We start from the raw sequence: 23,690 nt of genomic DNA, 5'->3' as shown, positions 1-23,690 counted from the left end.
AACAGTCTCAAGGAGGTAGTTGTATCATGATGTGTTTTTCGAAGATGTGGCTACTGAAGTAGCAGGGTGATCTCTGAAGAGAACAGAGTTCTGCTTACTGCTCAGATTCAGCCAAATGTAACAAAACTGATCAGATGACACTTCACATAGCAAATGGAAAATGACCCAAAGTATACTGCAAAATCAACCCAAGAGTTTTCCAAGGCAAAGAATTGGATATTCTTCAGTGACCTAGACAGTCATCTGATCTCAACCCAGCAGAGCTGCTTTTCAGTTACTGAAGACAAAACAGAAGGAAGGGAGACCCTGAAATGAGCAGCAACTGAGGGCGGCTGCAGTAAAGGCCTTGATACTTGATACTTTCTTCAATTTGAAATCCACTGTAGAGCCATTACAATTAATAAATCAAAAAACCTGCAGCATTGCTGTGTATGTAGAGATTGTACTTCACAAAGGTCAAGCTGGTAAATTCTATCAAATTATATTTATATTAAAAGACAAAAAACAAGGAAGAGAAACCCATGCACGCTGTTTTGACCGCAAGGTCAACTAAAAAGAGGAAACATAACATACCATAAAGCCTTAAAAACACACAAAAAAGCTATGTGATTGCATGATATATCCTCCACAAGCCATCAAGGCTAGATGCATGTGTTTTTTCATTGCCTTTTATTAAAATGGCTAACGAGCTAGATCCATTTCCAAATACTTTGTCTCACTTACAAAGCATTGCCTGAGAAAAATCTCTTTTGTTGAGAAGGACATTTGTTCTGTGGATTGTTATCTTGCTAATTGGCCTGCAGCAATTTGGCAGAGAAAAAAAAGTTAATTATAACATGAGGCCATAAGCCGCTGACACTGGATTCCATCTAGAAATAGTAAGTTGATGTAATGAGTAGGTTTTTGAGAGTAGTTGTTGTCAAATAACAAAAAGATCAAAATGCAGAAGTAAACTATTTAGATTTATTTCCAGTGAATTGGGTATCGAATGAAAACAGTCTGAACTTCACTTGAAACATAGGAGTGTGTCTGGTTACAGCTGAAATAAACGTACTTCAGTGCTTCATGGGAGAGAGACATGTTTTGTTCTTTATAATAATATAGGTAATGACATCTTAGATGTAGTCACATACATGTATGGTCTTCATGCATAATCATGGCTCAGATTAAAACATCAATTCTTTAAAAAAAAAAGTTGAATTGAATATATTTTCATCAAAAGTTCCCCAAAAGCTCCCTTTCATACACCATTGTTTCACAAAATCACCACTCCTAGTGCAGCTGGCAATTGACTGCTTTCTCATTCTCCTTTTCATTCTCTCAACTTCATCAAAAGAAAGTGTTTCTGCTGGCAAGAAGAAATGCAAATGCTTGTCTTGTGCTCTCTTTCTACAAGGCCAGAATGGTAGAGGTGTTAATGAGTGACAAAGCGTTCTCATTACCAGGAGAGGGTACTTGGGCTTGGACTGTCTAATCAGCCCTAATGCATTTCAGTTCCTAATGCTCCCAAACTGCCGACTACTCCAAGCAGGGCCATTTATTATAGCAGGACACTCTTCTGCATCCGATGAAACAGGCACATACTCTCCAGAGCTCTGTGGTCGTATATATCAAGGGGGAGTGCAGTTTGTCACTGTCTGGATCAGTCCTGATCACACTCAACTATGTGCATGACCTCTGTTTGTGTAACAGGGAGGTACATTAAATTGGACACATAAATGGCAACAATTACCCTCCTGTAAGCATAAAAATGATTCCAAATATATCGTACATAGTTGCATCTGCAGGCATTTTGATAGCTTAAGTCAAATGCTGAGCAATGAAAATAACACCTGAATATTAGTAACATTATTCTATTTTTATTTTTTTTTAAAAGGTTTCTCTTTTTAATGACAAGTTTCATTCACTTTGAAATATGTGTGTGAATATATATATATATATACACACACACACACACACATATGCACATTCACATTCAAAGTGGGAGGCTCACACTTTGCACTGGCACTTATGCAATTAAAGTTATACTGTAGAGAATTGGAAACCTTGATCACGACAATTAGGGTTTTTTCTTCTTTTATATTGTTCCATAGCTGCTATGTACTTCTATTACATTAGAGAATCAAGTGCAACTTATTGTTGCTCTTGTACAGTAAAGGTCATTTGCACAATCCTTAAGCTTTATTTCAAATCCCCCATGTCTTTATGTCACTCTTAAGACATGCCAGATGTTTTCCAAGGTTTAATTCTCAATTATCAGTGTCTTTTTACATCACCGTTGTTTGTGGACAAGTGAACAATGCGTTAAATGCCTTAACTCAAAAATAGCACTGTGCGTGTCTATTAAAGCCTTTGTTAATGGCTGTTTTATTTGGCAAAAGATTGAAACAACTGGAGCATTTGAACATGCAGGGCTAATGTTAGGCAGAAAAACACACATATATATGCTACAAATGCAGCTTCGGTTTTCACAAATATTCACTAACTTTTACAATTAATCTTTTAGTCCGTAAGCTACTTGCTCCCTTGCCACAGCAAGTATTTCCACATGTTTGATTTGGCTCCTGTTCCTTTCCTAATGCATCCCCAAAGGGAATTTGTGTCTCTGACTTGGCAAACAAAAGGTCACATTTGCTTGCCAAGCAAATGTGTTAACCACTACACCATTTAGTCTGTAAATTTCCAGAAAATATCCACAAGTTTATACCCATTATGATAACTACTTTTTTTTTGTTGTTCTGTATCACCCAGATATGGTCAGTCACTCTCTCATGTATTTCCTTGCTATGAATTTCAGTCTCTTCTGCACTTGAAAGGCCCATTCAGGGGGCCTGTGGTGCTTCAAAAGACCTTCATCTTCTTTTCCACATCAGTCATTTTAAAAGAGTAATGAAGTGGACCACTGGACAGCAACCAAGCTGGTCAGCAGATGGAATACGACCATTTTCTTTCCAGTATAATGATGAATTCACACTTCAAGAGAAGAAAGGATGGATAACAAGGATATCTCACACTATAATGAGAATGTGGCTATACGCAGAACAATGTGTGCAGAAATAAAGGATCCATGAGCTACATGGAGAGATTCCAACACATTCTCACAGTCACCTGCATTTTTGGCACCATTACAGAGCGGTGGCCAGGGTAAAATATCTGTCTTTAAATTATTTGGAAACCAAAACTGAGTGTACCTCATTGCTTCTTCAAGATGTATATCGCTAGCTGCCTCTGTGCAGGGACTGGAGATGAAATTTACCTTTCGGCTATGGTACATTAAAGTATTATGCTTTATCCCTGTTAAATTCAGAAATAAATTACCATCTCCCAATCGAAATCATAAAATTGCTCAGCAGGCCCTGCAGCTCAAAAAGTGAAGGTCTGTATTTTAAGTTCAAGATCAAATCTGTGATCCTCCCTCTGAGTAAAGTATAGTGACGTTCGCTGGCATGTTATTTGTTTTATGTCTATACCAGTTTGGAAAGGATTTTTCATCCTTTTGTCACGAGATTATCTCGTATGGGACATTTGGATCACAGATAATCTTGCTTATGATTGTTGTGAGAGAGAATCAGGATGCATTTATGTGCAGTTATGTGCTGCCAGTGATGAGTCATGTGGATTATTTTACCCCACCCATTCTGTCATGGTTATTTATCTGTAAATACTTTTAGGGAGGAAAGCAATACAGCAAATTCCCAAAGAATATATCAATCAGTTTCCAAAAAAAAGAAGAAAAAAAAGACTGTGACGCTGTGAATAAAATCACAATGCAATGATCTACAAATCATTTGTAGATCATTGCATATATATATATATATATATATATATATATATATATATATATATATATATATATATATATATATATATATATATATATATGTTTTGTTTTGTTTTTGCTCCAAGTCGTCTTTTAACAGCAAAAATGTTTGGGGACTGTGGAGAGCAATTACTGTAGATTTGAAAGCCAAATGTTTTCCCATGCTTGATATAGGATTTCAGCTGCTCAACCGTCCAGTGCCTCCTTTGACATATTTTCCATTTCATAGTGTGCCAAATGTTCTCTGCTTCCTGCAGGCAGATTAGTTACAGCACCCGGACTGTTTCGCTGTTGAGTCATGCTGTTGTAATACATGCAGAATGTTGTTTTGGTATTTTGCTGTTCAAAAAGACAAGGACTTCTCGGAAAAAGGAAGGCAGCCCATGTTGCTCCAAAATCTGTATATTATGCAGCATTTATGGTGCCTTCACAGATGTACAAGTTACCAGGCAGTGTGTACTAGTACAGTGGCTGTGGCGGTTCGCCTAAACTGCGCCCTTGTCACAGTAAATGCTACAAATTTTAGACAGCGGTTTGCAAAGCTGTCTGTGTGAAGGACCAAAGAAGTACAACCAGGCTGGTCCTGCTTCCCTTTTACCCCACACAATGTTAGTGCAATGATTTTTTTTTTTATAAAGATTTTGATTCACTAGACCACAGAGCAGTCTAACTTGGACTGTTTTCTGGATCTTTATATACTATATATTTATATCCTCAGTAACATTTTAATTTGCATTTATGGCACAAAAACAAACTTTTTTAATTAGCAGTGTTTTTCATGTTCCTGACACCTTAGACAAATTTTCTACCACGGATTTGTGAACTGTAGATTGTGCAAAATCTGCACATACTCGTGTGTGTGTGTGTGTGTGTGTTTATGTGTGTGTGTGTATGCTGAAAAATAGTATTACACCGCCAAACTATCTTCCATGAATTGATGAAAGTAATTGCCTAATTAGTTGGGAGATGTTACACTAGGTGTATTTTAGCCATACAAATAATACAATGAATATCTTAGTAACTTAGTAGAATTGATAGCAAATGGAAGACAAATCGTAGCGATCGTGGCTCAAGAGTTGGGAGTTCACCTTGTAATCGGAAGGTTGCCGGTTCGAGCCCCGGCTTGGACAGTCTCGGTCGTTGTGTCCTTGGGCAAGACACTTCACCCATTGCTTACTGGTGGTGGTCAGAGGGCCCGGTGGCGCCAGTGTCCGGCAGCCTCGCCTCTGTCAGTGTGCCCCAGGGTGGCTGTGGCTACAATGTAGCTTGCCATCACCGGTGTGTGAATGTGTGTGTGAATGGGTGGATGACTGGATATGTAAAGCGCTTTGGGGTCCTTAGGGACTAGTAAAGCGCTATATAAATACAGGCCATTTATTTTTACCATTTACAAACCACACTCTTCTGGATGACAGTCCAGTGCTTTCATCCGCAACATTTATTCATCCACCTCAACCCTATACCACCTCTATTGTTTGACTTTTCCTAACTTCCTAAAGGTTTCTGCCAACCTGAAAATGCTTTTTGGCAAAAGGCAAACTTCTGCCTCTGGCCTGTAGAAGGCTGCTTTTCAGCAAAAAAAAAAAAAAAAAAAAAAAAGCTTTGATATTCCAGTAAACAATACTTGGCACCAGTTACACTTTATATATTTGGCTACAGAGCTTTTGAACATAGTGAAGCATTTTGGGCAGTAAAGCTGTGTTTTTCCTTCAGGGTGTGGTTAAAAAAAAGCAGAACAAAAAAACAGTGGCTGCAGGAATTTGATTCATCAGTTTGATACAAATACAGCTGCAAATAACAACTGTGGTGTAAATACTGGATGTGAAAATAGGAAACTACTAAGTTAACCACATAAGCTTAGGAGTAAAGCGTAAACCAGTCAATAATTAAACCTCTGGGGTCGACGGGCCCAAATCACATGATCAATTTAAGATGGCATAGCAGCAAGATGTAGTCTCCCTGAGAATCCATTTCAGCTTATGTTTAAAGTGCTTCCAACTATATACCAATTTTTAAATTGTATTGATAGGCCATGATATTTTTTCCTGTCTGCTGGAAGAAAAAACTGGGTAAAAACTGCATTTTTTCAAGTCCTGCAAGCACTTAAAAATACATGAAAAAACATTCATTTCCTATTGGTGGACAAATGTACCATGTTGAGCAATCCAAATATTAGATGGCAACATGTGGCATTTGGTTATTTAGGAAGAGGGGGAAGTTTTAGGAGTGATAGCAGTGAGAGTGAGAGAAAAAGAAAGTGAGTTTTGAGATTTGAGAGATTTGTGACGTTTAGTGTTTTGTCTTGTTTATTTAGTGTGTAGTTAAGTCGTCTGTTTTGTTTGTCAAAACAACGAGGCGATGGCTGAATGTCACAGTTGCTAAAAAGCCACCAAAGGCAGATTGCAATGTAGATTTTGACTCCAGGTGGCAAACAGGAGGAGTGATACACCTCCTGCTGTCAGGCCTGGAGGTACCAGGCTTGTGATGTGCTCCTCTGTCTTATAGTGGACAGAAACTATTTTTTGGAGTGGCAAAAATAATTTGTGTGGCATCCTATTTGATGGACACCTGATTATTATGTAAATAGTTTTAAATGTTTATTAAAAAAATAAAAAAAAAACTAAAAAACATATGTGTGTGTGTATATATATATATATATATATATATATATATATATATATATATATATATATATATATATATATATATATTAAATTTACAATTTATATTTGCATTCGCATCTGATTTTAGATTAATTGTGTTAATAGAGTATGTCAAAATGAGAAAAAAAAACAACTTTAAATTCAGACATGTGGTACCATTGCTGAAAAGAATGATACCAAACAAGGCAAGGTAAAATATAGAGGTATAATCAAAAGTAGTCAACAACAGCCAATTATACTCTGGACCCCGGAGGGTTAAACAAACAGCTGGTCCAAGCTTTAAAACTGTACAGCATAATTCTTAGGGATATTGAGCTATTAGAAATTCATTTAAATTTCTTTATAGGTGTAAAGGCTTCTGCATTGAGTAATCTTGAAAGAACATAAGTCAGAATATTTTCAATTCAGTAGATCAAAAATCGCGGTGAAATTCTTGAATGTAAGACTGTGTATCATTCATCGGATCCCAAAAAGATAACAAAAGTGTCCCCTCTGCTCTGAATTTGCTCACAGTCCGTCCTTTGATGAGGAACCTTCCCCTCGGCCAAAGAGGAAGAAGAAGAAGAGGAAGTCTGAGCGGAAGAGGAAGAGGAAAAGGTCAGTTTCCAAAATTAGATGACACTGCAATGTGATGTGTGTTGGTGTGGAAATAAATAAACCAAGGTTTGTGCAGAGGAATGCTTATGAAATAAATTCATATTTATTTTAAAATTTTTCCTTATTTAGGTCTCCTTCTTACAGCCTGTCACCACCGAGGAAGAAGAAGAAGAAGAAGAAGAAGAGCTCCAAGAAAAGCAAGCGGCACAGGTAAGTACAGTAAATGTTAAAACAATATACAAAAACAGTTGCACGAGTTTTATATTTATGACTTAAATCATCTTGTTTCCCTTTTCAGGTATACCTCCAAGAAGTCAAAACACAGGTACATATATGATTATTTCTTCTATAACCTCTGCATGTCTGCTTGCACTGTGCACATCTCATTTCTAAAAGAAAGACTTTAAAGGCAAACGGTTCATAACAGGATGAGTTCCTGTGTAACAGTTGGTGCCTGCTTTCAGCAAGATTACTGGATTTCCACCTGAAACGCAATTCTCTTTTAGTATCAGCAAGTATGCAAGCTGTCTGTGCAGGCTTCGTCAGTATCAATACCGCTCTCTCATGATATTATTCTCTTTCATCCTAACAGCTCTTCAAGTTTAAAACATAAGAGGAAGGATGAACGCAAGCACAAGAAAAGGTCAGTGTGTGACTGTTGCATCAGAATGTACTCTCCAGGTCCTACACTATTTTTTTTCCCCCTCACAACCTCCTCTTCTTCCAGCAATGGTAGTCCATCCAGTATTTTCAGAATACCCACTGTCGAGGAGGAAAAAGAGAGGATACTGCAAAATGCTATCCTGTAAGGGCAAGATAGGTGAATACAGAAACGTACCGCTTTTATATTTCTTGAGCTAAGCGTGAAAGAACCTTTGCAAACAGAAAAACTGATTGAACACTTGAGCCACAAAGAGAGAAAAATGGGTGAAAGAGGGTAAGAGAAACCAATTTCATGCTGTGATCTTGCAACATTTTATAATTTGACTTTGGATGAGCGCATTGTTGTTTGTAAGCACAGAGCCATGTTCGGTAGCTGCTGACTTGAACGGAAACCATTGCTTTCCAGCTGACTACAACTCTTTATTCTCTTTTCTTTTATTCAGATCACTTCACTCGTTCATGACTTTGTCATTCTGTTATACTCTTCCCTTCGCTAATGTGACCTGTCACTCAGAGTAGCCAATATAGAAACATAAGGTGATGATGTGACATATGCAATTTTGACTTTAAATAAATAAAAGCTGGCCTGTTTATCAGGAACTCCCATTCAACTGCTCGTTAACACAAATATTTAATAAGCCAATCACATCGCAGCACCTCACTAATGCCTGTATTTGACCTTTCTTCCTGATTCTGATCCTGACCTCAGAATTTGGGAGAAAGGTGACTTAAGGCAGCGGTCCCCAACCTTTTTTGCGCCAAGGACCGGTTTATGTCTGACAATATTTTCACGGACCAGCCTTTAAGGTGCCGTGGATAAATACTACAAAATAAAACCAGTACCAGTACCAAAAAAAAGAAGATTTATTCATAACACACAGGAAAAGACCCAGGGAAAACAAGTTAACGATAAAAACGATTAAAGAAAGTAACGATAAAAACTGATAAAAACTCTGAAAACCATAAATTTCACACTCGAGCATCAACTCTCACAGTCCGGTACCAAATGGCTCATGGAGCTATAAACGGCCCGGGGGTTGGGGGCCACTGACTTAAGAGACTTTGGTAGGGATGGGTATCGTTTAGGTTTTAGCCGATACCGGTGCCAAACCGGTACTTTTGAAATGGTGCCGGTGCTTAAACGGTGCTCAAATCGGTGCCTAAAGAATGGAGAACACAAAATTGATCCAAAAACCTCTCATGTTCAGGTGTTTTTTTTGTAAAAAGATAACAATGTTAGCTTTTTCTGCAGCTATAGGGGCATATATGGTATCACTCTTGGCTGGAAGCAGTGCTTAAACAATGGAAAAAACACAAACTTTGTCCTAAACCTCTCATGTTTAACTGTTTTCCACTTTGTCTTTGGTCATTTTAGCCTTTTTGGCCAGGGTGAAGGGAGTATCTGCTATCAAACAAGAAGACAGCCGCATGTAACTATGACGGTGTTTGCTAGTTCACCTTACATGCATTAATTTAATAACGTGGTTAGCCTACTCAACGTAAATTACACACGAACAACATTAAGCTACTCACTCAGAGAAGAACGGCTGCTGCTGCCATCATCATCCGTCATCATTTCTGCTACACTGGCAGGGCTAGGGGCCAGGACTCTCCTCTTCGGGCTTTTGGGGGATGTTGCTAACTCCGGGTCCGATAACAGGCAACCCACCCGCAGTAGATGCGCTCGGTGTGAGGTCTGGCAGCAAACTATCAAATACGGCGCATTTTTCGGCTTTTAAAAAAAACGCTATGCGTCGCCAGGTGTTTCATTAGATTCGAGGTGTTACCTCCTTTGCGCAGTATCACAGTATCACCTTAAAGCACTTGTTGCAGGCTGCTGAGTTTACATATTTTGCTGTGAAGTACAGCCAGACTTTTGACCACTTTGCTTTGGGCATTTTTAATCTGTAGCTCTGCTCTAAAAGAACGTACGTACCTGGACCCGCCTACTATCCTCGGAAACGTAAAACGATTGGCTAGAAATCAAAGTGTATCACAGCTCAGGAAAAAAAAGCACCGAAATGTGCGCTGTTTTTCGGTCTGGTTACTACCGTTTATGTCAGAACCGGTGCCATCATGGCATCATGGCACCGGATACCGGTACCCATCCCTAGACTTTGGTAGTTGGTGCCGGTCAGGCTGCTAACATTTTCAACACCACAATCTCTAGGGTTTACAGATCCAGCTTGTCGACCTTGTTGTTGTTGTCAGGGTTCACAGGAGTAGGGCCAGACTGCTATGAGCTGATATGAGCACTACAGTAACTCAAATAACCACGTATTACAACCAAGGAATGCAGAAGAGCATCTCTGAACACACAAGACATCGAACCTCCAAGCAGACGAGCTGCAGCAACAGGGTACCACACTTGGTGTCAAATGACTCCTGTCTGCTAATAACACAAAGCTGAGGCTACATTTTGAATAAGCCCACCAAAAGTGGAACACAGAAGACTGAAAATATGTTGCCTGGTCTGATGAGTCTTGATTTCTGCGCTGATGTTCAGATGATAGGGACAGGATTTGGCATAAACCACATGAAAGGATCCATCAGCCTTCACGATAACAATATAACTTTATGCACCATAACATACTGGCTTGAGGTACCTTGTTAAAGCCTACCTTTTTCACAAGACAGGAGTTTTGTGTTGATTACAGTATATGAAAAGCAACATCAGACGTTTCGATAACACCAGCTGTTGAACATCAGGTGGGAACAGACGGAGCATGCCACTAAATTCAGTGTCACCAGCTTCAATGGAGCATCTAATTCGTGTTTTGAATGAGACTAATCTTTTCTCAAGACTAAACGTATGCAGGGACCATTTTTGGTCTGTTCATCTTTAAACTTCTGGCCACCAGTAGGCTTTTAGACACTTTTTTGCATTAGCATTACTCTTGTTTAAAAATGTGGGGAAAGGAGAAAAACTATAGCTGCTACCAATTAGAGATGCACAGAAATGTTTGGCTGTCCAACATAAACAATGTGAAAGCATGCAGATGTGGAGTATTGTGGTTTGAGTTTGTTTTCTTGCATTTATTCAAACTAAAGGACTACTAATGAGGCCATTTTTGCCTCTGCTGAATTGCAGATAATTGGACAAATAGCACATGTCAATTAAATGTGTATATGGCAGTCCTCTGCTTTGTAAAAGAAGTTAAATAGCCACCACAATGAACTTACTAGAAAAACTAAAGAGATAATGTTTTAATGTATTTTAGTGCAAATGAATAGAGAACAGAACATAACATCAACCTGTCACTCCAAGTGGCGATGTACATTATATGCACATTTAAAGCAGAGACAAGAGTCAGGAGTGATTTGTGAAAGAAGGCACAAAAAGGATGAAAGGGAAGGTTGACAGGATGGTAGTGAGATCATTACTACTGAGTGCCACTTACAAAAAGACAGGATGTGGAGTTGGAGGTGGCAGAACTGAAGATGTTCATATTTTCTTGAGTGACCAGGATGACCGGAAGTAGAAATCAGTATATCAGAGGGACAGCTCGGGTTGAGCAGACTGCAGACAAAGTTAGATAAGAAGGGCTGAGATGGTTTGGAACTGCACAAAGGGATCATGGATATATTGGACAGATGACATTAAAGATGGAGTTTCCAGGCAGGAGAAAAAGAGGAAGAACACAGAGAACATTCATTGGTGTAGTAAAGGAGGACATGCAGAGGGTTGGTGTGACAGAGGAAGGTGCCAGGGTGAGGTAGGTGATCCACTGTAGCGACCCTTATGGGAGCAGCTGAAGGAAGGCAAAAGAACAAAGAACAACAATTTAAAAGTTAGATTTTTATTCTTCATCACATGTATTCGTTCATATTTATCATGAAGAGGGGGTAGACCAGGCTCTAAATATATTTATTTTGGCTGTAAATTTGTAAAGTTGTTGGGAGTCAGTGTGGATTTGTTTGCCAGTTAGCAATTCTGCGTTGCTTCATGTAATAGCAGAGGAGGCTTCTGTTTGAGAATGACATACACAGGTCATGGCAAACTGTCCTGTACTATGAACATAAACTTTGGAAAGTGTGATTTCTGGATAACTCTCTGGCCCTCCAGGTTAGCCAGACTTTGGAAGACAAAAGAAAGGTGCCCAAAAAAGTTTTAATAAACTCGTAATCCTTTTTTTTGGTCTTTCTGTAGAGGCACACATATAACAGAAATTCAAGTTTCTCTCAAAACTAAATGGTTTGCATAATGGTTTTCTTGTACTGCTGATCTTTGGAGAAGTGCAGCTATGCTATTTGCTTGCATGTTTGGCTTGATAGGTCTCATGTGTAGCTGGGACATTAGTAAAATTTGTTGTAAATCCTGTACAATGTATGTTTAATTGATGGAATAAATAATACATTTATTTATTTAGTTACAATACTAATAATAATACAATTGCAAAAACTGCCAAAGTTTCAAATAATTAAGTCAGTCTTGGTAATCCCTATGATTAAAACACTTTACTCCTCTTTTCCTGCTCTTTGAATGGTGTTACAAAAAGAAAATATTCTTAATATATCACACAGCTCTGAATGTTCTTCCTGCCAATCAACGCAGAAGTCCTAACACCAGGTTGTAGAGACCTTGTGTTTGCAATGGCCCACCGATCAGATAAAATGGTTGTCTTAAAGGGAGGGGGAAGAGAGCGCAAAAAGATATGTTTTGAGCAGCTAAACCAAAGTCAAGCCCAAGAAGACAGGGATTATGTAAAGCTACTTTAGTGGAGTTTTTTGTGAAAAAAACTAATCATAATCTTAGCTTCTTCTCTACGTGTTTTTTTTTTTTTTTTTTTTTCTTTGTTTTGTTTCAGTTCTCGGACTCACTCACGTCGGAGACGGCGGTATCGGAGGTCAGAGTCAGAGACTTCTTCCTGCCAATCTTCAACAGAGGACAGGTAGGCCCAGCGCCCCCACTTCCACCCCACCCCCAGCCCGCTCCCTTGGTTAATCTTATCAGTCTGAGGTGTCTGCCGAGTTCTTGGTCACATCGCAGAGATGACTGATAAGGTGGAGGTGACTTCCTCAGACTCAGGCACAACCGGGTCTTATCACAGCTGCACAGAAAATGGCTGCAAATGCACTCTAGAGATCAATACACTCAATTATAATGACATATAGCAAATTTCTGGTTGTGTGATACTATGAAAGATGTCTTTTATGGGTCATACTGGGCTGACTGCATAAAGATTTCTAACAGCTAGAAGCATATCTGGATACTTTCTGATATAAATTAATCATCTCAGTCATTTATCACTGAGAATATACATATATATATATATATATATATATATATACATATATATACATATATATATATATATATATATATATATATATATATATACACATACATATATATATATATATATATGCGCGTGTACAGTTCGATGACTGAACCTTTATCCCTGAGAAGTTTTAACTCCAATAAAAGTCCAGAATTCAAACTGACTGATCTGTCCAAACCATTTAGGTTACTCAAACAATGAGAATTATGTGGCTTTATTACACATTCTTCCAACATTTTCATCCAATGAATCATTTAATCTTTCACGTGGAAAAACATTCAAGAAATAATTTTGTAACAGATGCTCTATGATTACTAAATGGCACAAAACGGAGCTGAAATAAAGTCTGATATTTTTCCGACTTCCGGTTACCTTTTATCCCATTCTCTGAAGTGCAAAATTGGCTCTAATATAACACAATCATCTCTGTCATGATGAAAACTAAATGCAGCATTTTCTCACAGACACCATCTGCAAAAATCTGTGGTTCATCAAGCATTTGGAGACCTGGCAGCTGTAGGACAGGAAACCAATGCAGTGCTCAACTACACAGACATGAAGTGGAGACCTACAACCAAATCAGTGTGTAAAATGGCTCCAAAATATCGCTCCATCCTCTCTGCTGGCACCGTAAGTACTCTTTAGGACTCTCATAGTGCTGCCACTGGTTCAGTTTCATTTCTCAGTTATTGCCATGTCAAATGGCTTATTTTCAGGCAACCTGAAATGCCTACAGTGAGACGGCTGCGTTTGGCAATTTACTTTCAATTCTGAAAGTATTTTTACATAGGCCATTAAAAAACAGCACGTCTGTATTTTTAGAACAAAATCTTACATCTATATCCAGTTGAAACACAGCATATTTTATTCAGCTAAACCCTCTTCACAATCCTCAAAGGTGTCAACATTTACAAAATTGAACAAAACATTACATGGCCTAAATCTTAGTTAGTGGTTAGTGGTTTCTTCTTTTTCAGCGATTTTGTCAGCTCTTGTTTCTCTGCTTTAAAAACTGATATGATTACTGGGCGGTAGAGTCCCCGCTACATTACAGTTGGCAAAACACGTTGGATAAACAGTGTGATTTGGGTATTTTAAGGCTTATTTCTCCTTCTGTTGAGAAATCATGCTACAGTCAATGTACTACCGTAAATATCGGAATAAACTGACACTGTAACTGCAAATTCTTATTCCCCTCTGGCCTGCAGCATCAGTAAGCAGACACTTGAAAAGCTTTCTCATCCCGATGTGTCAAATACTGCCGTTGTGTTAAATGCTATTGGTGTCTTTCGATGCGTGAATTGTGGTAATTAGATGCCCAGAGATGAGTCTTCTTTAAAAGTAAAGTCGAGTAGTAAGTCACAGGATGGTTAGCCAGGGGACTGCAGTTTGTGTCCTGTTCAGGAAGTTTAGGTATAGAGTCTGTTTTCCTCGTTTTCACTTGCTCATTAGGTTTATTTCTCTCACTGGTTAGTTGTAAACACTGATTAAAGGTGACTGGGAAAAACACTATGGTTTGGCTTTAAATCTTACTGGCACATTTAAAAATACCAATTACTGCATTTAAATGTAGTGTTAAGAGGTCTGTAAGCATTCATATATAAGGTGGGAGTGAGAGATCTCTCACTATTAGCATAGTGCCAGAGGACACCTTTTGTGTATCTCTGAGGGGCTTTGATAAAAGTGTTGTTTTTTAGCGGCTTGGGATTGAGAATGGGCTGAACTTTGATAACAGGCTAAATTCAGTGATGTAAAGAAAATAATAACCAGTCTCCTACCTTAAAGCTGTGTGTTTTTACTTTTTCAGCTGACAAACAAGAGGAGTAACACTGACGTGCTGCACAGGATAATAATGATGCGTTTTTTGTTCCAAATGAACAGAAGTTACCGACATTGCCTTAAACCATTATCTGAAAGCAGCGTGCACTTGTTTCTGGTCTAATGGCATCAAAAATGCATGAGAGTGCAGCTTTTTCGAGTTAGCACATAGCACTTAAGGGTTAGGGACAGTGTAAGAGGGGATATTACTCATTAGCTAGGGGCAACCTGCTTCCTGCATTGACATCCAACAAAGGGATTGTGTGCAAACCATAAATGTTTTAAGGGTTGAATAAGATTCAGTTGCAGGTGTGTGTTTACAATTTGGTCTATGACCTCTTACTAGTTACATTTATTCGGGAGTTTAGATTAAGATGACAGCTTTTGTTCCCATCAACCCTCTGCAGAGAACTACATTTCTTTTATTTCGAGCAAATCATTTCAGTGGTTCCAGTGTCAAACCAACAAAAAACACATCCTTAAAGCATTTTTTAGAAGGCAGATTTTCAATTTTAAAATTTGAGTTTCCTCTTTTGTTTTTTTGTTGTTCTTTTGTTTCTTCCAGCAGCCTCATACATGCAGCTATGTCCTAAAACCCCATTGTCTCTGGTTTATTGGAGCATAAAATATATTTAATTTCTCTCCAGCAATCATTAAATTATGCTAATTGCACAGACGGATGTTTTTAATTAAACACCACAGGGTTTTAATTGAAATTCAATAAATTAATCCATATATCGAATTATGCCTGGCATTCAATTTCCCACAGTCTCTCAGAAGGACTTTACAGTTGGTCGCTGAGGGGGTAGCCTTGCTTTACAGTGTTTGCATAAGGTTTATTTATGGAGTTTGATCTTGTGAATAAAGGCACATAATCCAAAAGGTAATGCAGAATGATCTTTGCTTATTATTTCTTCCCCCCCAAAAAAGCAATCCATAAAGGGACAGGTAGGTATGAGTGGATAAAAAAAAAAAGAGTGTGGTTGATTTTAAAATATGTCACCATATGTTCATGTGGTGAATTGGTTTTATATTTTGAAAGCGTGTAGTGTGTTTGAGGCACCAACCTGAAAGAAAAGCACAAAAGAACTGTATGCCAGAATGTGAGATTAAATGTTTACTTGACGTCAGCCTTGTCAGAATATCTTGAGGTGCCATGAAGAATGTGTTTGTTTAAATATGTACTTCTGTAAGTGAAATCTTTTACCCCTGAGTATACACAGATTATGTGCCACTGCAAATGTTAAAGAGGATTGTAGATGGGCAAAGATTTGCTTAAATTTCCCTCAGGGTCGGTCTGCTGTGTTGACTGTAGACTTGATAATGGGAAACCTTTGGGAGAAGAGGCTGGCTTAACCTCTTACACGTGTTTTGGAGTCAGAATCAAAGCTTAGTTAACTGTCACTGTTAAGAGGTCACTACTTTTATCCATCTGTGGACTTTTTGCAATTAAGGAAAAACTAAAATTTGAAATTGAGAGGTCAGTTAATGAAAAAGGTAACTAGTTTCGCTCTCCAAAACTTTAAAACAACACTGAAGAAACAAAAAAAAGTGCCGATATAAGGCTAACTAGCTCTGGGTTTTGAAGAGAGGGTTATTGTCTTTTTCTTGCAATTTACGACTCTAATGATGCACTTATGTTGCCCGCTCTTCCCTTTTTTTTTACACCTTACCTACTTAAGGAGGAAATCTTGATTGGTAAGTCGATGTTATCAGCAGATTTAGGGATTTACTTGTAGGTCGGTGCAGGCTAATTATTTACTTCTTACAGGAGAAAGAGCACAGTCATCTGTCCTTTTCTGAGGGCTTTCTTAGTTAGACTGATGGGATCCCTCTTTGTCTGCAATCCTTTTCATTTCTACATAATACCCATTTTTGTGATGTTTGTTCAGTGTTCTTTAAATGAGGCTTTTCAATGGGGTCTATTATTTACTCTTCTTCTCTTTACTCGAGGTAGAGCCAGTAGATCTTTTCACACATAGTTTTTCTCTTTCTTTTCTGCTTTTTGTTGTTCCTTTCATATAATTGTTTTAGTTTAGACTTTCCTTAAAAACTGTTTTCTTGTTGATTTCTTTGACTTTAGTTGAGTTCAGACTTTCTTTCGAGGTTAATCGCATGCTTCAAATTTGCATGTCTTTATCTTTCAAAGCTTTCTGTCCCAAGAAAAAAGAAAGAAATCTCTTCACTGTGTTTTCAAGGGAATATGTGCCTTTGTACTAGAGTATTCACAGTGCATCAAAGCAGGTAGCAGGTTTCATGTATCAGTTCACACCTGGCTTTAAGATGCAGCCTGTTTGTCTCTTTGCAGACTTTGTCGTCAAAACCTGCAAGTGAGATTTTACATGGAAATGGGTCTCAGCATTTAACGAGCCAGACTGTAGGTCCACATGATTACGATTCTGGGAATGACACATCTTCGCCGCCATCGAGCAAAACTGGTGTTTCTCAGGGGAGTGTCACTCTTGACAACAAGAGCAACAGCTGTCAACGTGTGGCCTCGCCAGGGAAGCTAAAGTTCACTGAGAGAGACAATGTCTCTGATTCAGGAAACTCTGTGACCAGCTATGCTTCCTTGTGCAAACCTTACGGGGAAGACGGTTTGTCTGCAACCCTTTTCAGTGGAAATGGCAAGAGGTAATTTTTTTTGTTCACAATAAATCATCCATCTGAATGAATTCAAGCTTGTTTAGCTGCTGTTTATATGCTCTGTTTCCTCCTTTGAATCTTTAATCTGATGAGTGGAGAATAAAGGGAAGCATTTATTTAAACCCAACCTTGGATACACAGTTGGTTTCTTCACTCAAAGTTGTGAAACATCTTAATGTATTTCTTTTAAAGAGAGCAGATAACCTTGGGGTGTCGGCTAGAGGTTGTGAGATCCCCAAAGACATCAAGCTGCTCAGAGAGGAGGAGCGACTTGTCTCAAGGGCGACCAAACACCCGGTCATCTAGCAGCAGGAGCAGGAGCAGATCCTCAGGGAGTTCCAGATACTCTGGACGCTACTCTCGAAGCCCCTCGCTTTCATCTTGCAGGTTTTATGTTTCCATAGTACGTCACTTGTTATTTTATTTTGCAGAAATGTCAGTAATCTTCAATAGAATTTTTCCTCATTTTGTCACTGTAGCTCATATTCACGCTCAATGAGTAATTCAGCTGATCTGAGGCGAAGAGGAAGCTACTCGAGATACAGTCCCGACAGGTGAACTTCACTACACGTTTCAAATACTAATGAGTCCTCATTTGCAATGCATGGGAATAAACATATATTGACATTGTTGTTAATTAAATTTTCACTATGTTATGTCTGCTTCCCAGACTGCGAGACAGAAAAAGAACAGCTAGCTCCAGAGAGACAGATGCGAAGCATACACATAAAGTTAGTGGGAAAAGGCGAAGACGCAAATCCTACTCTCCTATGAAGAAAAGGAGGAGAGACTCACCAAGCCATCTGGAAGCACGGCGAATCACAAGGTACAGCTCTACTGGCCTGCTTATTTATAGTACAATGTACAGTTTTATGCCTAAAGGCAGCAAAAATGTACTGCTGGTCCCACCCTCCACCCCCTCGGTTGGACAAGTTCCCAACCTGAAATCTTTCACCCGTGTTGATGAGCTATGTACCTTGAAATGGCATTTAGCCTGAGGATGAGACAAGTGTTGGCTCAGAAGCCACCACAGGGGCTAAAGAAACAGATGGTGACAAGGAAATCTGAAATTTAAAAGAAAGGAGAAAGTTGACCATGACTTTAACATGACACTTCTTTTACTTGGAGAAAAAAGACACTCAGAAACAGCCACAGAAATAGCACAATGTAATTATTATAACTAAATGTTAATAGTGTGTAGTTATCGTTTCATTGTTTTAAAGGCTATGAATGTTTTGGACGCTCCTATCCCTGCAGTGAATGAGTTGGTGACGATCATATAAGATTTCCATATTTTTGAAGATTTTAATTAAAAATTTTAAAAGTGTGCCCATGTAGAAATCAACGAGAGACTGTTATTATGGTCTGAACACATAACAAATGCTATAACCAAAGGATTATAAGGGTTTGGTCAGCACTGGAAAATGATGTGGATACAGTGCCTACAGGGTGACTGAGTCTAGGTGGAGGCACATGGTGGGCTGCCAATACAAATAAATGTTTGTTTGTTTTTTAAATTATGAATAAAGTTATGGTTCGGTTATGTCTTGTCTCTACATCACTTTATCAAGTCTAGGTTAGTCCATGCTTGAGTACCATGTGAACATAGTGGGACAATAAATAATGAAGACCCAGTTATCTTGGTTTTCAGTCATTCTGCTGACCTTAAGCATGTTAGCTTTTGGCCACTAGGGGCAACACATCAAACTGTATACACAACAATTACAAATTATCTTCTGGGTTATTAAGATGACATAAGATAATTTAGATCTTCATTGTCACTGTTACCAGAACAATGAAACACAGTTTGGCATCTCTTCATTTGCAGCTGTAGGTTTTTACATTCCACATTATTTGGATAGGAGAATGAGCTAAATAAAGATAAAAATAAGCTTAAGAGGTAATGCACACATTATATACAGAAACAAAACATATGAATATATCTACAGTGTAAGGAGTAGGATCAGTGCAGTATAAGGTGCGATGTGATTGGTGGTATTGCACAGGGGTAGGAATGCTGGCTGCTACTGTACAGTTATATAAATAGAGGTAGGAATGTTGACTGTATTATACTGTAATGAGTACTGTTAATAAATAAATGCTGTAATGAATACTGTATATAGATAAGTAGAGTGCAAGTGTCCATGAGTGTTGACAGCACAGTTAACTTTCAATCAGGGTGGAGGTAGGGCATGTTGGGTAGAAGCATGGGTAGACGCTCCTGTTGAGTCTGTTTGTCTTTGACCTGATGGAGCTGTAGCATTTACCAGAGGGAAGTGGGGGGGAAGCGAGTGTCCAGGGTGCGATGGGTCCTTGATGATGATACTGGCTTTCCGCTGAAGTCTGAATGTCTCAGATGGGGGTTAGTGAAGTTGGGAGATTAAAGAGACACAATGTTTTGTTTACCTTGTTACATCACTTATATTTTTGGCTCTCATTAGTGCCAGGAAGCGACCCATTCCTTACTTCCGACCAAGCCCATCCTCTAGCAGTCGGTGCACCAGCGTGTCATCCTGGAGCAGCCTCTTCACTCGCAGCCGCAGCCGCAGCCCTCTGTACAGCATCAGCCGCAGCAGGAGCAGGAGTCAGAGCCACAGCTACTCCTCCTACCGGAGCTACAGCCGCAGTTCATCGTGGAACTCAGTCTTTGGGAGCCGCAGTCGCAGCCGGAGCCGCGGTTCGTTGAACAAACGGAACAAAACCAGGCACTAGGTTTCTCAACATTAGGAGACCAAATCTGCAGTTGTGGTTCCCGTTGAGAACGAGGACAGAGGCTGTCAGTGCAATCAACTGTGTGTGTCTCAGTGCTCAGCTTTGATGCTTGAGTGGAAATGTCTTAGCAGTGGGCCAACCACCATTGAAGCAGTCTTGTTCACTCTGCCCACAGACAGCTAGGAGACTGAATGTCTTTTTGTCTCTTTTGTTTTTGTATTGCATCCTTTGCATCTGCACTCACAATGGCCTGAGACTGTTCATCTCCTAGATATTTACAATGCAAGCTGCATATAAGAAACATTATTAATGAATTTAGTCACCTAACATCCCTGTTCTATATATTTCTTTCCAGATGTCTGTACATTTCACTTTAATTTATTTTTGCAAATGCTTTAACAGGCTGTTATTTATTTCATAATTTATGGCACATAATGCAGCTTAGTAATGGGTTCAACAAGCACTGAAATGACCTCATTCCCATTTTTATTTTGAATTGCAATATATGTTTTAGCCATATGCAAGTGCACAGTGCATATGGTTAACATGTAACTAATGTTTAACATGACATCAAGCATTTAGCATACCTGTGTCCTAGTTTTTGCACTAATAGACGAAGCATAGAGGTAACATTTGAGCCGTTTGATCCACTTACAAATGATTTCACAGGGATCGTTATCAGGAATAAAGAGAGGGTTTGTCGCTCTGATCTCAACACTTCACAAGGTGGAGGACAAACATGTTTCCGCCTCCTGACAGCAAGCAAACTGGCTGTCAGCTCAAATGTCAAATTAATTCATCCTCTGATCAAGTGGAAAACAATTGAAATGTCAGTCCATGTAGTATAACAGAGAGCGATCGAAACAAGGGGAGATTCTTTTGACAAAACATCTGATGAATTTGTTTTGAGAAAAGGATGTTTTAAATATAAGATGATGAACTTTTTTTGTGCTCCAAAGCAGATCACATTTCTAGCTATGTTCACGTAGGGAATAGTCTCTGACTTTATTTGCTAGGTCGTTTTTTTTTTAATTAGGCACAGAGAAAAGCTGTACTTTGCTGAAAATTAGTCTAAATTTGCAAACAGCACACATTCCCAGTTTATTTGGAAAATTGTGTTCTTGCTGCACCACTGGAATAAACCCATAAACCATTATATTTTTGAGTTGTTACTCAACAGAAGGTCTAGTTTTGAGTTGTGCAGCACTATACATATTTATTACTTGTCTAATATTTATTGTTTCATTGTAACTCCCAGTAGTAGTCAGTCTTTCTATGCAACACTGTCACTTTGTAGTTTTTATGACACTGCTGTAACTGATTTTGTTGTAAATTATAATCCGGCTCATACATATTGTTCAACACAGACTGGATGAAATGGTGGAATATTATCCTCACTGTCTAAGCTTTTTATCTTTTGTGTATTTTTAAAGCACAAATATGACATTCTTGTAAAATATGCTCATCTGCTTTCTTGTCAAGAGTTTAAAGATCAATACCACGCTCAAGTCTGTTTCCTAAATATAACACCACAGCTAGAAGATAGAGCCTAACTTATTAAAAACACTGGAAAGCCAAACTAACCAAAGGTAACAAATTTTTCACCATAGTTGAAGCCTGCTAATTACCAACTTACATTTTATACAGTAATTCACATTTTTAAAAACTAGCAAATGATCAAAAGAAAATTTCCATCTGCAGTAATTTATATTTCTAGGCACGACTCTGTTCTGGGAACTCGCTGTCTTTTTGTGTCAAAACAGAAAAAGATGAGACCAGAAGCACACAACAGGGTTCACATTAGGGGTGACACTGATTAGTCAGAAACAGCATGAGAGGAGGAGCTAGGGTGGGTTGCAAAGTAGCTTGCAGGTATGCAGCAAATGTGCACAGACTAAAACAAGATAAACATACTGTAAGCTAATTGGGTGTGTTGAAAGGTGTCAGATAAGGCTGATGTGGGCTGGCAAAGAGATCAGTGCATTTGCTGGGATTGTGTCTGAGCTTGAGTCTGTGGCCTGACTGAAGTAAAGCTATGCACTCCAAGGTTACTGCAAAACAAAGAAAACTGTTAATTAGTGGGTATTAAAGCTTATAGTAGGTTGAATGTGTTGCCTTTGGATAGAATCACATACCTATTTCCTGCTAACCAGCAGCTGATCACTATGTCACAGACATGAGCGTGGTAATGTTCTCATTTCGCGTTTGCATCTCCTAAGGTATCAAAAGATTTCTTCAAAGTTAATTTTGAGGGTGATCCAACTCCATAGTTTCAATCTGCAAAAAAAAAAGTTTGAAGCTGCCTTGGCTTATGATTAAGAGTTATATTTCTCAATCATTTCAAATCCATCATCCTGTCTGCGTAACTGCTCCAGGCCTGACAGACTGCTCTCTATGCACTCAATACTCTCAGCTTATTTCCCTGAATGTCATCTAAATTGGAGGAATGAGGGAAATATGAGGCAGGAAGAGGAAGGAACTTGGCACAGAACTCATTCATAAACTATAAACTGATGATGACTCGTGACAAGCAGTGTTGACTAGGAGCCATGGGAAGATTTGTGCAGTCAAGTTGACAGATTTTTCTAGATGGGCACCCAGGGCAATGCCCCCCCCCCCATTTCTCAATGTAAAGTTTACATCAGTTCTTGTGCAAAATTATTTTGTATATGTGGTGTAAATATGCATCTGCATTGTATAAATTATACAAAGGGTGTGACTATTTTGTTTAGAGAATGTGATTGGAGCCTCCTTGGATGTTATAGATAAAATGTATCAACCAGTTTAAGAGGAAAAAGAAGACGATATGCATCAGTCAACAGACTCTAGCTGTCTTTGTGCTTAAGGTCCTTTTGATCATGTCTTTTGCTATTTTAAGAATTTCAATAACAAGCTCATATAGCAATAGTGATTCTATGTTATTGTACAATTATGCATATTCTCCCCGTTTTTCACATGAACGAGCATACCGAAAAAGCATATTTTTCATACTGTCACGTTTTATCTTGCGTCAGTGTGAACTCTACATTGTAATGTCACCTTGAAATTGAATCGCCCCCTCTATGACCCCATGAAATTTCCTTTTGACTGTGTTCAGAAAAAGCTATATAAAATCGTGTTCTGAATGATGATGATTGCAGTCTTGTTTTACGTTCAAAAAGAAGAAAAAAATCAATACGCTCGGATCAGTAAACAGATTTCATAATCACAAGTCGAGCTCTTAGCTGTTTTGTTTTATCTGTACCGTGACATCAGTGCGTTTGACGCGAAGCTCTGCGTTACTTTCTATTAAAAAGTCTGTGAGTCACCAGGGAGCTCAAACTGCATGAGTGACATGTGGCCTCTGCAACTTAGTTTGGTAAAGAGTAGGCTTGGCCTTGATCAGCTGTTGCGCGCCCACTGTAAAAAAAAAGTCGTCACATCAACAAGCCATATTTTTTCTTAACTTACGCCTGAACGCGTATGTGAATGCTAAAACAAATTCTAAAA

The 23,690-nt window shown here is 38.7% G+C and overlaps 1 protein-coding gene across 2 annotated transcripts in view; it reads left to right on the top strand.

The window, feature by feature from the left end:
- The window catches only part of srrm4 (serine/arginine repetitive matrix 4), a 60,892-nt gene extending 37,528 nt beyond the window's left edge, over nt 1-23,364 (top strand). For both annotated transcript variants that reach the window (XM_040050676.1, XM_040050674.1), the window contains 11 exons: nt 6,997-7,080; nt 7,210-7,290; nt 7,379-7,405; nt 7,673-7,723; nt 12,552-12,635; nt 13,490-13,655; nt 17,152-17,477; nt 17,682-17,876; nt 17,969-18,043; nt 18,160-18,315; nt 19,931-23,364. In XM_040050676.1, coding sequence (XP_039906610.1) covers nt 6,997-7,080; nt 7,210-7,290; nt 7,379-7,405; nt 7,673-7,723; nt 12,552-12,635; nt 13,490-13,655; nt 17,152-17,477; nt 17,682-17,876; nt 17,969-18,043; nt 18,160-18,315; nt 19,931-20,201 — 1,516 coding nt within the window. In that variant the 3' untranslated portion in view covers nt 20,202-23,364. The remainder of the gene's footprint in view (nt 1-6,996; nt 7,081-7,209; nt 7,291-7,378; nt 7,406-7,672; nt 7,724-12,551; nt 12,636-13,489; nt 13,656-17,151; nt 17,478-17,681; nt 17,877-17,968; nt 18,044-18,159; nt 18,316-19,930) is intronic.
- The last annotated feature ends 326 nt before the right edge of the window (nt 23,365-23,690 follow it).

This window comes from Simochromis diagramma, unplaced genomic scaffold, assembly GCF_900408965.1.
Source record: "Simochromis diagramma unplaced genomic scaffold, fSimDia1.1 OVJJ01000131.1, whole genome shotgun sequence".
Classification (NCBI taxonomy): domain Eukaryota; kingdom Metazoa; phylum Chordata; class Actinopteri; order Cichliformes; family Cichlidae; genus Simochromis; species Simochromis diagramma.
Note: the sequence above shows the minus strand (reverse complement) of the source record. Positions and strands in the feature narration are given on the sequence as shown.